This window comes from Phragmites australis, chromosome 12 (genome assembly GCF_958298935.1).
Source record: "Phragmites australis chromosome 12, lpPhrAust1.1, whole genome shotgun sequence".
Classification (NCBI taxonomy): domain Eukaryota; kingdom Viridiplantae; phylum Streptophyta; class Magnoliopsida; order Poales; family Poaceae; genus Phragmites; species Phragmites australis.
In genome coordinates, this window is record NC_084932.1 from 7,270,708 (window position 1) to 7,287,352 (window position 16,645).

The following is a 16,645-nucleotide window of genomic DNA, read 5'->3' on the forward strand; positions in this document are numbered from 1 at the left end:
GAGGTGACCAATGGGGTCTTAAGTGACCGCTCTGAGTCCTGACGATTAGACTGCAGGGGAGGCCTGGTCAGACCGCGAGCTAACCCATGTGCTGAAAGTTTTCCCTCTTTTTTTTTTCCTTTTCTACCAATTCTTCTCCCTTTTCTTCCTAAATGGTTTAGGCTATCTAACCACCTTCAAACAATTATGACTCATGTATATGGTGGAAATGCGAGACGTTTAACAACATAATATTTTTGAAAGTTTTTGGAACACGCAAAACAAAACCAAAAACATGAATTATGATGTCATGATGCATATGCATGCTTAATGATTAGGTTATGATTTTTGAGGTGTGACACCTAGCCTGGCCCAACCTGATATGATACTAGAATCTTTTTTTCAGTGGGCTTGTTGCAGTTTGTATATTACCTATAAATGTGTTTCCAAAAATGAAGAGCTCTACTCATCAATTGAAGGCATCCCCATCCTCTCACAAGCAATGAGCTTATCTCGTTAATTAACTAAAATCAGTTAGAACTGATCCACACCAATCAATAAATGTGAACTTGTTTCAGTTCACACACAAGCGTTGAATGTGAGGAGCAAGGATTCCATGAAATTATTGGAAATTAAACATGACTATCTTCGACGTACGTAGATAGAATTGGAAACCTATACGAATCCATTCTCCATAAATATAATGCAACATATCTTGCCCACATATAGGAGTATCTATCTTTTGAATGGTCTGATTAGTCAGAGATTCCGAGATCTGATTATGAGTTCAGATAGCTACCGTAGGAAAATAATTCTCGAGATCTGGATAGCCACCACGGACCAGATTGGATATCTGAACTGAAACAAGTAACTTGAGGTTAACAAGGTGACGATGAATAGAGCTCATTGTGACAACTATAATAATTGGGGCATGGCTTCGCAGATTTGCGTCCACTGCCCTTGGTCGATGCCATGATTCATGTACTTTGTTGACACCTCCCTTGCGTGCCCGCCATGTCCGAGGACTCGCACGGGTCATCGCAGAACATGACGGCGTCTCAAAAGGCCAAGCCCAAAGATAGCAGCAGTAATAACTAATAAGCACGGACTGCTGGAACCTGGAGGGTAGAGAGATTGACCGACCAGACGAGACCAGCCGAAGTGCCTCAATTGTCATGCTGCATTTGGGAAGGTGCTTCCAGAGAGAGATGTGCAGCTGCCTTTCGGCCGGTTGGGCACTTCGGCTGGGGAGTAGAACTGCCATGGAGGCATGGACTGGGCTGGGCCACCAGGACCATTCGGATAATTTTCAAACTCAGGTACTCCGGCTAGTCGTTGCCGATTTCATAAAAAAAAACTACTACGACGCTGTGATATTATAAAATTATATCTTGTTCCTTTCAGGCCTTGATGCTCGCGTAGATCAACTAGTTCGCGCACAACCCAAGGCAGGCAAGTGCTGAAAATGATATAGGTAGATTTGTATCAAATAGTACTTTCATAATCGTATAATTTTACTAGTTTTATCAATTTGAAAAGAACTTTTACTCTTATTGAGGATATTGAGCATCTTGAGCATTAAGCTCTCTTAAGTTGGTGTGTGCTTTCCTTCCTATACATAGGAGTACATATGCATGCTTGAGCCCTAGATATACGGATGCCGCTGGGCACCGATAGCCATACCCAAACCTATATCCGTACTGTTTGGGAGAATATTAGTTACCCATTTAAATACGAGTATGGGTAGGGTACATGCAGGTAATACCGAGTTTACCGATGCCCATTATATTTCAGTTTCAGCAGATATGTTCATCTCTCGTCGGATTTCTAAGGCTCTTGGCTGTGAGACTGCAGGAGAAGGGCTAGATCTACGGCGGCGATGGCACGACGAGATGGGAAATTCTTGGGTGAGACACGACCACGTCTAGATTGACCTTGGCTGACTCCTTCGGTGGCTCAACTTGATGACATGGCGGTGTCTGTTGGAGTACAACTCCGAGGAGAAGGTGTTAAATCATCCAATCATATTTCCTTCATTTTGTTTTTTTCCGATTTTTCTCTCTGTTCTTATTTTTTTATTTTCTTTTATCTTCAATATTGAAGGGATTCGTGAAGAAAAAGAAGAGAACACCGTTATGAAAAGAAACCGTTAAAGTGCTGAAGAAAACGAAAATCCTTTCGCAAAATAATTATAGACCCTGATAGACAGGGGCGGACCGACGTTGAGCTTTAGGGGTGCACATGACACCCGGTGATTTTTGTTTTTCAGTGATACATCGTGTGTACCAGATCTCTAGGACACCCTCTAGCTTAACAAATAGAACACCCGAATCTCTAGATTAATAAGTGGGATACCCGGTTATTTTTGTTCTGGGTCTGCCACTGTTAATAGAAATCAACAGGGAATGATACTAGGACTGCCCCTGCCTTCACTGCCGGATCGCGCGGTAGGAGTAACACCCGTGGGTCTCTTGCCACCACCCGCCAAGGCCGATGCACGGCCTGCCGTCCATGGCCGCGCATCTGCCTGTACCCTCGCCGACGCCCATCATCTCCACCGGGAACACGTCCTTGTTCTTACCCGTTGGGTAACCCATACCCATCGGCCATTGCTGCGTATGGGCAATTATGGGTTTCTCCCCGCAACCATACCTAGATAGAACATCGGGTCTGGGCCCTGATTCCTCCGACCATTTGAACACCTGCAATATAATAAGAGTAGCACTATCGAGAGCTCATCAAGCCTGGACGTCACTCAATATTCCCATCCCTACATAGTCCCTGTTGCGCAGCACAGCGGTGACGGGGGTGCTGTTCAAGGACATAAAATGCATCGCCGATCTGCTCACGCCTGAAGAAATGAAGGCACACAGTGCCCTTACGATCCGGCGTCTTAAAATTTTCTGCTAACTGATCCGTTTCATACTACTTCATAACTAACCGTAACTGTTAAGCTAAGAAATAGATGAACCCCTCTAACACTCGTCCTTCAATTGTTTCCCCGAGCAGGTCATGTTACCACCCTTCTATATTTCTGGAGAATTTAGAGTCACCAGTCACCACATAGTAAAAGTTCCTTTCAAATTGGAATACCCAATATCAACGGGAAAAAAAGCAATAAAACTACTCTATGTTACTCACACTTCCACTAATCCGCCGCAAAAATAAAGATAGCAAGCACATCACGGTGGAAGTGCAAGACAACAAACCAATGGATGAAGCAAGGTGTCCATATCACCAAGAACTGCCTTGAGAAGCCGGAAGATGTCCCCATCAGAATGTGTCGAGCACATGAGAAAATCGCTGGAAGAAACATGGAAATCATCCACCCAGGACAGGTTGGAGATAAGACAAGAAGGGGATAGGAACAGAAGACAAATCCAACAACCAACACGAGGAGAAAATTGGTGGAAAAAGGGCGAGAGGTTGCAAATACAAATCACACTCCAAATCGCTGCACTTGTCAACTTGCTGTTCCAGGACATGGCATACTATCCACTGTCAACACCACGAGACAGATCCTTGTGGCAACTGACTAGGCTACGGAGAAATTTCAAAGAAATTTGTAGGGTATGCACATAGCCTAACAAACTAGCACATGTTACACATGGTCACATGCACTCGAAGAGTATTCCAATTTCAGGAATTTCATATCTGGTCATGGAAACATACATTAATCTGACTAGGTTATGCATAATCTTCCACCAAAACAACTCAAGAAATGTGTGAGTTTCCTCCTCTACACGGCGATCAGCACTGGTTGTGTGATGCTGAACAATAATATAGAGAATGAAGAGATAAGTAACATTATCTCCAGTTCAAAATTCCCTTAACAACTCCCTATCTTATGATAAACTCCCCCCAAGTTAGCCGCTTCATCAACTTGTCCGGCGGTGTTGACATGGCCAATGCAAAGGGGAGGACCATTTCCTTGATGTTTCTGATACTTTCCTACACCTGTTGTGTCACCATCATTGCAGCTAATCATATACTTTTAAACTCAGCAGGTCACTGACAGCACAATTGCATGTTTTGCTTGTAGCGTCAACAATCATCGACTATGCATGTTTGCCCAAACAAAAACTGCTCTCAACGCTGATGCCAAATCCATGGGCTCCATAGAAAAAACGATGGCTTCAGCTCAGGATTTTGGATCAGTGAGCTGAGTTAGGCAACATCCACAGTACAGGCATAACTGGAACCTGGCTAATCAACGAAATTTTTGGTATTTTCCGCAGGGTTGGCAATATGCCCAACAATAGCCAGTCAGCCACAAAAGTGTTCCAGAGACAGTCCTGTTGGCACTAGAGGCTTTATACCAAATGGAAGCCAAGTTGTTCATACTTGTCAGCATCCGCAGCATCATTTTAGAAATACACTAGCAAACACTACGAAACTAATTTCACTCATTGGCCAATAATTGTATATCAGTAACCAATTAGCACATCTAGATAAATAATGACAATCACAGTAGAATTCCCTTTCTTTCGTGGATATCAATTGTTGAATCCACCAACAATTTCTACAATCAATCCCTTCCACTCCTAGCCTCAGTTATCCCCAAATTCACCATTGTACTCCAAATTCAGAGATGCCAAAACAATCTCTAGTATCAAGTAACACCTAAACTAAGCCTTAGCTTCTACCTCTTTCAACACATGGCTCTCCCTCACCAGCAATGCAAGCCCATCTTTTACCTCCCCCTTCTTCTCCTTCAACGCCGTGGCAGCCTTCTCCGCCTCTTGCTTCCGGTACTGCCAGGCCTCTGCTGGAGGCGTTGTGATCACCTTGACCTCTGCACCACCCCCATTGATCTCAAGCACCTCCGGCAACCCATTCCCGCACCCCCTCGATAGCCCGACATCGACCCTCACTGCCTGCGCGCCGCATACCGCAGTGATCCCCTCTGTCTGTATTGTGTGCCCCATCACCATCCTTTTGGCCCCCGGGATCATCCCAAGGACCCCCTCCAGCCTCTTGCAGTCGCAATCAAAGCCGTCAGAGAACCTCCTGAGCCAGACCACGGCGTCCCGGCCGCGTACGAACTCGGGCGCTCTGGCATTGTCGCCGCCCTCGCCCCGGATCCACTCGCTGACCTCTGCATTGATCCGCTCGAGGCCGTACTCGACGTTGGCCTCGAGGAGGCCGCCGTGGACGAAGACCGAGTCACCGACGACGAGCACGGTGGGAAGGTCGGCCAGGAACCGCCGCGCGATGGGCCCGTCCGGGCGGAGCGCGGCGAGGCGGGACCGCATCCCGTCCCAAAACTCCGGCTTGACGCCAGGGAACGCCCTGGGCACGCCGAGGAAGGGGTTCCTAGGCTGATGCTCGAGGTCCGCGCAGCGACGCTTGATGGCGAGCCCCGCGCGATACCAGCCAGCCCAGGCGGAGAACTCCTGGAGCCCCTGCGGCGTGGCAAAGCGGAAGTCGCCGGAGACGTTCATGACCTCGTGGTTGCCGAGGATGGGGAGGAGCGCGCCACCGCGCTCGGCCGCAGAGAGGGCGAGGCGGCGGAGGAGGTAGAGGAGGCGGAGCTCGTCGCCGCCGCGGTCGAGGATGTCGCCGAGCTGGACGGCGAGGGTGGTCCCCGCGGCCCAGGAGGCGGAGGCCGAGGCCGAGGCGGAGCCTGCGCTCCCGGAGGAGGGGGGCACGAGGCCGGCGAGGCGGAGCGCGGAGAGGGACTTGGGGAGGTCGCCGTGGAGGTCCCCGATGGCGACGAGGCGGGAGGGGGAGGGGAGGAAGGTGGTTGGCGTCGTCGTCGGAGGAGGAGGTGAGGGGTTGGAGGTGGGGAAGAAGATGCCGGAGACGGCGAAATCGACGAAGGCGTCGGCGAAGGCGGAGACGGCGGCGGGCAGGTCGCCGCAGGTGGGGACGTCAGGGGACGCGGCCGCCGCCATCTTGGTTGGTTGGGCTCCGGACTCCCGGCTGCCTCGTCTGATGTGTTTGCTTTCGGAGTGGGCTGCGGAAGTTGGAGATAGGCTGCGGCTCGCCCTCTTTATAAAGCCTGGATTGGCCGTGGCCGTGCAACCGATCGAATACATAAGAAACCGGATTCGTATAGTACGATTTTATTATATTCTAATTTAAATGTGAATACAGATTCGGATATCCTCGGATACGAATACAAAATAGATAGTCCGAATTCAAATTCGCATTCGGATATCAACTTAATTTTCAAAATTCATATCTAAAATTTAAATTTTTGATAAAATTTGAATGAAATTTGGTAAAACTTGATTAAATTTGTTCTAATTTGATTGGAATAGAATTTTAGAAATTTGGTTAAAAATTCATGTTGAAAATTTAAACTTTTGGCCAAATTTGATTGGAATTTGATAAAATTGGACTAGAATTTGATCAAATTTTGACTGAAATTTGTTCTAATTTGATTGGACCGGAATTTCGCTTACCTCTAAAATTTCTAAAACTTTAGCAAAATTTAGCAAAATTTGGTTCCCTGGTTGGCGGATACGGATACGAATCGGATATATCTCGAATTTGGATATCCACATTTGAATCTAAATCTCGAAAACGAATTCAGATGTATCCATTTCAGAAACAAATACGGATACAGATATCCATATTCGTGTTTTAACAGATACGGATATTAGATAATTCGGATACACAGCTATCCATTTCCACCCCTAGTGCTCGGGCTCCGGCAGTCTATTTGTAAAAACTTCTTTAAAAATAAAAACAAATAATCAACGTCCCACAAGTTTCTCTAAGAATCGTGAATGACTGACTACTCATGATAATCATTTGGTCAAAGATGTCACGCTCGTTAACCGGGGAATGAATTTTATTTTATCTTTGGATTTCGCTTGCAGAAAAAATTCTTTTTAAGCTCTACAAATGACGGACACATCCGATCCCTATCGGACCCAGTGGATAGTAACTATTAAAAGCATGATTTTTGTGTCAACAAAACTTCTTTAGGAAATTGTATGAATTCTGGTTTGGGATGGTGATGGCGTGAAATGTCTTGGAAAAAGAGGTCTTTTTCAAGTGGAGGATGAAACTTCTAAAAGGAATTGTACATACATATGACTGGTTCAAACACGTACTCGTGACAACTAGCAACAAGAAAAATTCAACGGAGAAGAGGCCCAGGTGCTGATGCGTCGAATTTGTGTTGAGCCTGGGATATTTGTGTCGGTAAGCAATCCCCAAAGAGATAGCAAAATCTGTTTGTTTCTTTCTTTCTAAATTTCCCATCACACCAGAATGATGAGCAATGTGAGATCTTTCTGTGACGTGTTTGGGCTGTGTGCTAGAGATATCCACTATCTATGTGTCGTGGCGTAGTGGCCATGGCAAACCAGGTTGACGAGAAAATGGCCGGTTGAGCCATCTAGAGGGTCAACAATCACCCAAAGCCAGTCTTGTGTATCATTCTGCAAGGAGATGAAAACCTATTTTGGGAGCCTGCTTACCAGTCAATCGATATTCCATAGTCTATTCTGGTTTCTCAACTAGGCTAAAAACTTATATTTTGGAAGCACCCATAATTAGAGGTGGTTGTAGTTTGTATCCACATAGCCCCATAATTGGACATTGTAAGCTGAGGCCGTGGTGTATTCTCCATGCTTGAGAATTTCCAGGAGATGCCATCGGAGGTATTTGCTTGCAGCTGTACATGCTGCACGGTGTTCCATGGACGTATTGAATTATCCAATGTGCTGGGGTGTGACGTTCAGCTGTAGAGCTATGTCCTAGACCCACAAGTTGGACTCAAGTGCCTCTCGAAGGCTCGCCTTTTGCTGTGGAAGCATTGAAGATTAGCGGAGCAAGGTTCCTTTGCTTTAGGCTGTGTTTATTTGCTGTTTCTGAAACTATTTCTACTACTGATAGAAGCCAGAAGTCAGAAGCCAGAACAAACGAGGTTCTGTAGAAGTGACTTCTGGAGAAGCCAGAAGCCTGTTTATGAGGAAAATGAACTAAAGCTGAGAAGCTCGCTGAGATGTGCTTCTCTGAGAAGCTATGTGCTGAAAAGCCAAAAATTTATTGCAGAAACCAACAACCTATTTCCAAAAGCAGCTTTTCAGAAAAACCAAAAACACTGCTTTTCAGAGAAGCTCAAACAAACACGGCCTTAGCCCCTGTACCTAAGCCGAGTGCCAGAAGGAGAGAGCCTCTCCATTTCCAATTCTTATCGTGGTAGATGAAAGTAATTCCAATAGCACTTATGTTGGTTGACAAATTCTTAACCCCACAAACTGAAACATATGGCTAAATGTTACTCCCTACGTTATGTTTTATTTTATGATTTTATTTTTTAGCTTTGAAGGCGCATTTTGCCATTATGTTTTATTTTACATTTTTTATATTCTGGTTTTCAAAATGTATTTTGACGTTACTTTTCATAATTTTGTATCAGTAAATACTAATAAAATTACACTTTTATAAATACATTTTTAAAGACAATGTAATCATATAACTTTGATTTAGCATAGTTTTTTAATCGTCGAACTTTAGAAAAAATGATGGCATGGATTTTAAGATGCCAAACAAAAAAGAACCGAAAGAGTAGTGTCTACCTTTGTTTTATAGAGGCGACCATGGGCCCATAGCCCCTGTTGGTCTATATGATCCTCCATCCAACAAATTACAAGTAAGCGAATTGGTCTCTCTCCACCAAGATCTCGTACATTAGTGCCTATAAAATAAAATTGTTACAGCATCTTAAAAGACTCTTTAAAACTAACTCTCTATATTTTTATATAGAGAATCTTTCTAATAATATTTTTTTTAAAATCTCTTTCCTCTCCAACAGACCCTTAATACCATGTTCCCTATATTTTCTGCTATGTATCACCGACAGATAGACCCACTCGTCATCTCTACCTTTCCTCTTTCTCTCCCCCCTTTCCTCTTCACCAGCAAAGAAAGCAACACCGCGTGGCCAAGCTGATCGGCCGGTCCCCGGCGTCACCACCGCGTCACTCAGCCCCCATGATGACGTGCTCAATCGGCACTCCACCGCGACAGTACGTACCGCGGCGCGATGCCGATTCTAGATACAGATCGATCGTCCATGTTTCGTTGCGTCATTGATTAACACGAACTCGACCTGAAACGCGCAAAGCTAGAGCTAGTGAAGGAGAGGTTCTCGAAGCTCTGCTCGGTGAGGACATGTCTGGAGCCTCTATCGGCCACGATGAGTCCAGGGAAGCCACGCGACGAAAGTTGGGCCCCCGTGGGCAGGGCTGATGGTACGGCTGCTCTGGAGAGTTGCTCGACTGGTTGCGCTATTGTCACACCCTAATTTTTAGATTTTTCAAATTTCTAAAATTTTCCAAGATTAGATTATAGATTAAATAATTAGAATAGAAAAATCTCTATTTTCTAAATTCAAATTATGATTATTATTTATTTGAATGTATTCATGCTGAAAAATAGGCATTTAGGTTTTATTTTGAGTTGTTGGTTTTCTCTGGATTTTATTAGATTTTATTTGAGCCTATTTGGAGTTTACTTGATTTTAATTGTTCTAAATTTAATTTCTAAAAGAATCAAAATGTTTTCTTAAGCTCAAAATATTTTTATTTGGCTTCTAAATGTTTTCAAAGTTGGTTGGAATTTTCTAGAATTTTTAGGCTTCATTTGGTATTTTAATTAGATTTTATTTGCCATTCTTCTTTCCTAGAAATTCCTAAATAAAAAGAAAACCTATTCCTATTCCCTCTGGGCCGGCCAAAGCTAGCCCAGACCATCTGCCGACCGTTTCCTCCCGACCTCCCCTATCTCTCTCTCCTAGTCCCAGCCGCCCCAGCCCGTTCCCGCTGTCGTCGCCTGCCCTCTGGGCTGCGCACACCAGCCCATGATCGCTCGCCCTTCTGCTCCACAATCAAGAAGCAAGAGAGAGTACTTGAGTTGATTTTCAAGTCCGTAATTGAAGATTAAGGACATCATTAGTGATTAGAGAGTAGTAAGTATACATCTAGCTGTAGTCTAGGGTCGATTTTGGTCAAGTAAAACTATTGACTTGTTACTCTCGGTGGTTGGCAACACCTAGCTGGTCTTTGGTGATTGGAGATGTCTCGGTGAGCTCTTAGAGTTCTTGTGGGAACCCCGGGACGAGCTATGTACTTGGTTTAATGCCCGCCAATCCAGAGATAGAGAAGCGGCAATCATGAAAGAGCACTTAAGTCTTGATGGATGCTCCAATGAGGACTCAGAGGGAGTGTCAACTCCTCGATACCTTAGGAAAAAAATTCGGTGTTCTCTTATCCATCTCTTTACTATTTCGCAATTTAATTTGAGCATCTACATTCTTGCAAGCTTTCAATTCCATATTTTCTTAGTGTCTTTGCTTGCTTATTTTGTTGCATTCTCCTAGCTTGATAGTGTAGTCATATTTCCTTTCTTCTAGGCTAAGGTTACTATTTATTCTAGATTATGGTAGAAGTTTTAATTACCTAATTCGCCCTCCCCTGTCTTGGGCCATTCGATCCTTTCACCTCTCCTCCGTAGGGCACTTTGGCTCCGTATATATATGGGGGTGTTGTACGTCATCTGGACTCATCATTCATATTCTTGGAGATAAACCTTTCTAGTTATAGGATGTCTTGGGTATCTACGGCTGGCTTTCTTTCTTACAAGGATCCCCTTTCTAGAGATAAAGAAATGCCTCAAGAATTACAGGAAACCCTGGAGTACCCAGATATGACAACTATACATTATTCATCGTCAAACCCCCCATTAGTACATGAAATGAGGATTCAATAGTTCAAATACATAGTCAGCAAAGATAAGCTTTTTTATCTGACCGTGTCATTGAGTAGGACTTGGGTTCCTAATTAGGGTAAAGCATTTAGCCGAGTTTTTTGGTTCTTAGATCACCTACTCGGGATTCTTAATGCCTCCGAATTCTCAAGAGAGTACTGAATTCTTTGTCCCATCTGGGTAGGTTTTCTAGTCAGCTCGAAAAATTATCCCATTTTTGCCAAGTACAAGGGAGATAGGACTCATCGCTGACTAGGCTTGGAAGTTGAACCGTGTTAGCGGAAAGTTTGTGTGGTGATGAAAAAAATTATCTGTCATGAATGCGAAGTGATCATCGTTCCATCCTTTCGACTGCTCCCATGCACGGGAAAACCCAGCAGTTAAACGACTATATTAAGAAAGACACCATTCATTTTCTTGTGATAAAGTTCGTGGATTGTTTCATGTAATACTACCACTCCTAGGATAATTCTCCCCAATAGAAAAGTTGTTTGTGTGGGATGGATTATCTTATCTCCCACGATATAAAAGCGATTAGTTACTACTTTCATGAATATTTTGAAGCTAACGTTCAACAAGCAGATTGGCCTATACTGTTGAATTCGGTTTGCCTCTTTGATTTTTGGTAATAGAAATATGTTGCCGTAATTGAGACTGTGTATTTGTAGCTTTGCAGACTGTAGTTCATGAAAAATTTTCATAAGGTCATCCTTAATGAAATCCCAAAAGAACTAGTAGAATTCAGTCGGGGAAAAATCGGGCCCTGGCTCTTTATTATGTTTCATTTGGAATATGTTATCCCTAACCTCATTTTTTGCGAAAGGTGCAATGAGATATTCATTTTCGATGACAGGCACCTGAGAGATGCCACCTCTTCATGATTCCATCATCGTGAAGTGATTAGTCTCTGGTGGACCAAAAAGGCCCTTGTAATATTTAGTAATATATGTTTTTATGTGTTCCTCCCTCTCAATTGTTCCTTCCTCTTAACTGAGTCTAAATATGTGTTGTTTTCGATGTCTGCCATTTGCCCACATCTAAAAATATTTTGTGTTTTTACCTCCAAGCTGCACATCTGTTGTCTTATCAATTTTTTTCCTTTTGAATTTTGTAAGCTTCAGTGGTATTTGATGCCCAACCTCTGAGGTGACGTCTTAAAAAGCTGAGTTTGTTGTTCCATTTTTGAGTCGATGTTCGGCCTTTGTGTGGTTTATTCCATACCTTTGACACACATTCAGCAAAGCCCTCATGATTTAGCCACCCTAGTTCAAACTTAATGGGAATGTGACATACTTGTCCAGGCTATTGCCTGAATCCATGAGAAGTGGGGCATGATCTAAAATTTTTGATCGCTCCAAGGTTGTCACGTCTCAAATCCTTAATTACATAATTAAGTATAATCATACTTCTTAAGCATTATATTTAATTTTGTGTAATTTTATTTCGAAACGCTAATGCAATTCGTCTAAAGTCAATTGGATGAGATAAATAAATTCAGGAGAGAAAATAATAAAAATTGTTAAAATGGATCATTTCTTTAACATGTGGACCCCACATGTGAACCCACCACCCTAACCACCTAGAGGGGTAGTAGCCACCTACTCCCTCTCTCTCTCCCTCACTCCCCCACGCCTGCCTCTCCCTCTCCAGCTAACAAAAGCAAGGGAGGAGCTCCCCCTCTCACTCTCTCTCAAGCATTCTCTCCCTCTCCCCAAAATCCGACCACAAGAGAAGAATTTTAGGTATGCATATGGCATCCATACGATCACAAGCTCATGAGCTACTCATCTATCCAATTCATTTTTGTTTTCATAGAGGAATCGAGTTGTTCTTGAGTTCTTTAGATGTTCTTGAGTTTTTGAAGCAAATTGTAGTTTTGGGTGAATTTGAGCTATGAAGTCGTGTTGCTAGGTTGAAGAGTGAGTTTCAAACTCCTTGAACTATCCCTAGCATGTTTCCCTTAGACTTGGTGTGGCTCACAAATCAAATCGACCCTAAAATCCCCTCAAAAACGGCTATTCTGGACAGCCCAGATACTCCGGGTAAACCCAGATACTCCGGGTTCAATAGGAGAAAGCCCATTGAATTGTATTAAAAAATCGTTAGGGTTTAGGGTGCAAGTTGGGCTAGAATCCTTTGGATATGGCATATAAATGTTTATATAGCGTAGATCTGTCATGCGAGTCGAATCGCCTGAGGGAAATTTTTGAGAATGTCTTAAGTCTGCCCCACCCGGATAATCCAGGTAAGCCCGAAGGGTCCGGGTTAAACCGAAGGATTTAACCGAGTATCCTCACTCGGAGCCTCATCCGGAGTGTCCGCCACAACCCGGATAGTTCGGACCAATCCGGAGGTTAATCAAAAATGGCTAACAAATAACTCTCTCCTGGAGGTTGGTCCAGAGTCTTCAAAAGCCGAATACTCCGAGCCACTAGATACTCCCGGAGGTTGGTGGGTGAAATTTCCTTGATGTGTATAGGAGCACATATGCTGGAGCTTCTATGTAGATCATCAGGCTTGGTCCTAGTTCCTTCCCCAGTCTATCACCACCAGCTAGATTAGAGGTAACATGCGTCCCGGGAAAGTAACAATTCTCCTCCTCCTGTTGTGTGTAGTAATTAATTCCCACCAAGTGCCTGGTAAAAATAAAAAATGTACTAATGACGAGAAGGACAACATCCTGAGTCACTGTCGAGAATTCACCAGGCATGCGGATGAGTATGGAGCTCAGTGGCAACGCTCCTAATGGAGCCGAGCTGACGGGTGTTCGAGCTCCCATCCTGCACCCTCCAGTCTCTAACGAAGATCGCGCCGTGGGGAAGCGGTGTTAAAAAAAATCACCAGGCATGGAAGTCGCTTTATAGCTCCCCTGGCAAAGAGTCCCTGTTGCATGTCGGTGCGAGAGGTGCCAGGATTTAACATGATATGTATTGTCAATTTACTTACTGAACACGATGAAAAGAAAATCCGGGTGTTTCAATATGAATGTGATACAGAGCACTCTTGAGCCTCCTCCTGCTCCTCCTCAGGTATGAAATGGTTGTGCCGGAAACAATCATTAATTGCTAATCCATTTCATACTACCACACAGTATGTGAGTATAGATAACTGGATAAATAGATTGATCCTTCTAACACTCATCCTTCAAATAATTTCCCTGACAGGTTTTGGTGTAGAAGGAATGGTTGCCACCCCTAATGGAGGGCATGACCGCAATTTGGAGTTTTGAGTAGTTAATAAAATCGATCAAAGTGTGATCAGTGCATGTGATATGTATCTTGGATTAAGGAAAACTATTTGATAACGATTTCCATTGCCTTTTCGTTTGCATTGAGTATATATCCTAATTTCGGACGCAGCAGTTGTCTTTTTTCTTAGTGGAAGGAGAGACCTTTCAATTAACCTGAAGCAATGAGGTTACAATTAGGACAGACTTTAGCGGTGATAAACACGGTTTACCGGGTCTACCAGAGGAGACCAGTAAAAAAAAACAATCAGTCGAATTGTTTCGGCCAAATTTGAAGAGACCGGTCAAAAACCCCATCCCCGCCCCCCAATTTCGAGAAATTTCAAAATTTAACACCCAATCTGCATGCCTCTCTGTATGTGACATTGAATTCACATGCCTTTCAAAATATAACACCGAGACTGTGAATTGTTCTATTCCTTACCACTTGACCGTCATAGGGGTAGGAGATCCAAGCGGCTATGTGCCAGCGGCAGCAGAATTCAGCAAGGCACGAAAGTCATCATTTGTAATTCAGCAAGGTAGGGGGGGGGGGGACAGCGGAGGAGGTGACGGTGGAGCCAGGAGCATATACCCGGCAGCAGGGCTCGACATCCCACCATGTCCCCTTCGCAGCTCCTCTCCTCGGGTCGAATATTCCGCATGGTGTTGCCCTGTTGCGGGCTTGCGGTGCTGCTGGGATCTAAAGGCTGCCCGCGTAGACCGAGTTTTTTATATTTTTATATTTTCTAACATAAATAATTAAATAAATGTACTCTAGATGAAAAGATTTACAAGAATAGACCCCTACTGCCCTCTTATGAGGCGATTAGGCCCTTACCACCACTGAGAGGGCGGTAAGCAATCCGCCACGCACAACCGTGGCTTACCGCCTCCTCAGAGTGCGGTTACTGCACTGTTGAACAGTATAGCGCCAAAAGTACTGTTCGCATACCCTTCCATCTTCTCTATGTTACTTCAAAAATCTTAGAACTTTTTTTTACGTGTTTCATAATCCATGTGCAACCCATTTTAATTAGATTCACTCAAAAAGCATGTGTAGAATTTAAACTAAATTCTCCTAAAAAATGCTACTTTTATAAGTTCTAACAATTGTTAGGATCTCAAATGAATTTTCAAAAATCTGAAAAAATTCACTAATATTCTTCTTATATGGTGGACTAATTTCCAAAATTATTTGCAGCCATAGGTTATATGGTGAAAAAAATGAGTTCCTTTGGAATGTTCTATTTATATGATTTTTATCATTTTATGTGATATTCTTCTTTTAATTCAATTTGATCCGGACTCGAACCCGGTTGCCGTGGAAGGGATTATGTTGGAATGTGTTGGACATGCATGTGTTGAGTAGCTCTCGAAAGAAAGAGGCAGTTGGTACTTTGAAGGCCGAGGAGAAGAATGAGAGGTTGAAAACATCTCGCGAGAAGGGTGGTTCAACAAGTGCAGATCATTGAGTTTGTTACTGCCAATGTATTTCATGTAAGGTATTCATGTGCCGTATGCTACGTGTATCGTACCATCGTAGTTGCAGTTTATGAGGGTGTTGTCAATTCAGTATGACTAGAAGCAATGTATCCCGATGTAATATTTTATTGTACCATGCAGTCAAGGGGTGTATATGTTTGAATTCAAATTAAATTAAAAAAATGTCACATTAAATGATAAAAATACATATAAATAGAGCATTACAGATGAATTCACTTTTTCACCATATAACATATGGCTGCAAATAATTCTAGAAATTAGTCCATCATATAAGAAGAATATTAGTGAATTTTTTCAGATTTTTGAAAATTTATTTGAGGCCCTAACAATTGTTAGAAGTTATAAAAGTAGTATTTTTTTAGAGAATTTTAGTTTAAATTATACACATACTTTTTGAGTTAATACAATTAAAATGGATTGCACATGAATTATGAAACATGTAAAAAACGTTTTAGAATTTTTGGAGCAACAAAAGCTTTGTGAATAATACTTTTGGTGCTATATTGTTCACGTGTTTATGCCCTCGGAGGAGGCGGTAAGCCGCGATAGCACGTGGTGGACTACTTACCGCCTTCTCAGGGGATGGTAAGGGCCTAACCGCTCTATGAGAGGACTGTAGATGTCTATTTTTATAAATCTTTTCATTCGAAATCCATTTATTTAATTATTTATGTAAAAAAATAAAAAATAAAAAAACTTGCGCAGACCCACTCCAGTGAAGCGGATTGAAATGCGGTGGTTTGTGGACATGCGTTGCGGGCCGGCCAAGCGGGTTAGCGGTCCAGTGAAATCCATGCTTGATGTACTTTTCGCATTCAATCTAGGATGAACGTCCTCTGTTCTTTGGTACATTTACCAATTGCTTGGTAGGAGATATTATTGCACGCACTAGCAGAAGAACAATTACTTTCGCACCCAGGATCTTAGTGATAATCTTGTATTTGTTTATTTATTGGGTCCGTATAGGTCCTCAATGTCTGTTTGTATCAAAGATGGTACTACTTTTAATTTCACAGAATCCTCACTCATAGGTTCACATTTTTAATTTGTGGAGCAGTTCTAAATTATTTTGGCTAATGAATGAGATTACAGTTGTGAGGGGATGGATGCCCTCACTTATTGAGTTGAGATTTCTTTAGGTAATTCGCCATTGGCCATGTTCATGAAGCCTGCAATACTGTATTTCTAATGTTTCTGTAAGAGCTG

At 43.1% G+C, this 16,645-nt stretch overlaps 1 protein-coding gene across 1 annotated transcript; it reads right to left on the reverse strand.

Annotated features, from left to right (window-relative positions):
* Positions 1-4,379: 4,379 nt before the first annotated feature.
* Positions 4,380-5,962, reverse strand: LOC133887394 (shewanella-like protein phosphatase 2). The gene has a single exon (XM_062327333.1). It carries the CDS (start codon positions 5,874-5,876, stop codon positions 4,608-4,610), a length of 1,269 nt encoding a protein of 422 aa, XP_062183317.1. The 5' UTR covers positions 5,877-5,962; the 3' UTR covers positions 4,380-4,607.
* Positions 5,963-16,645: the final 10,683 nt, after the last annotated feature.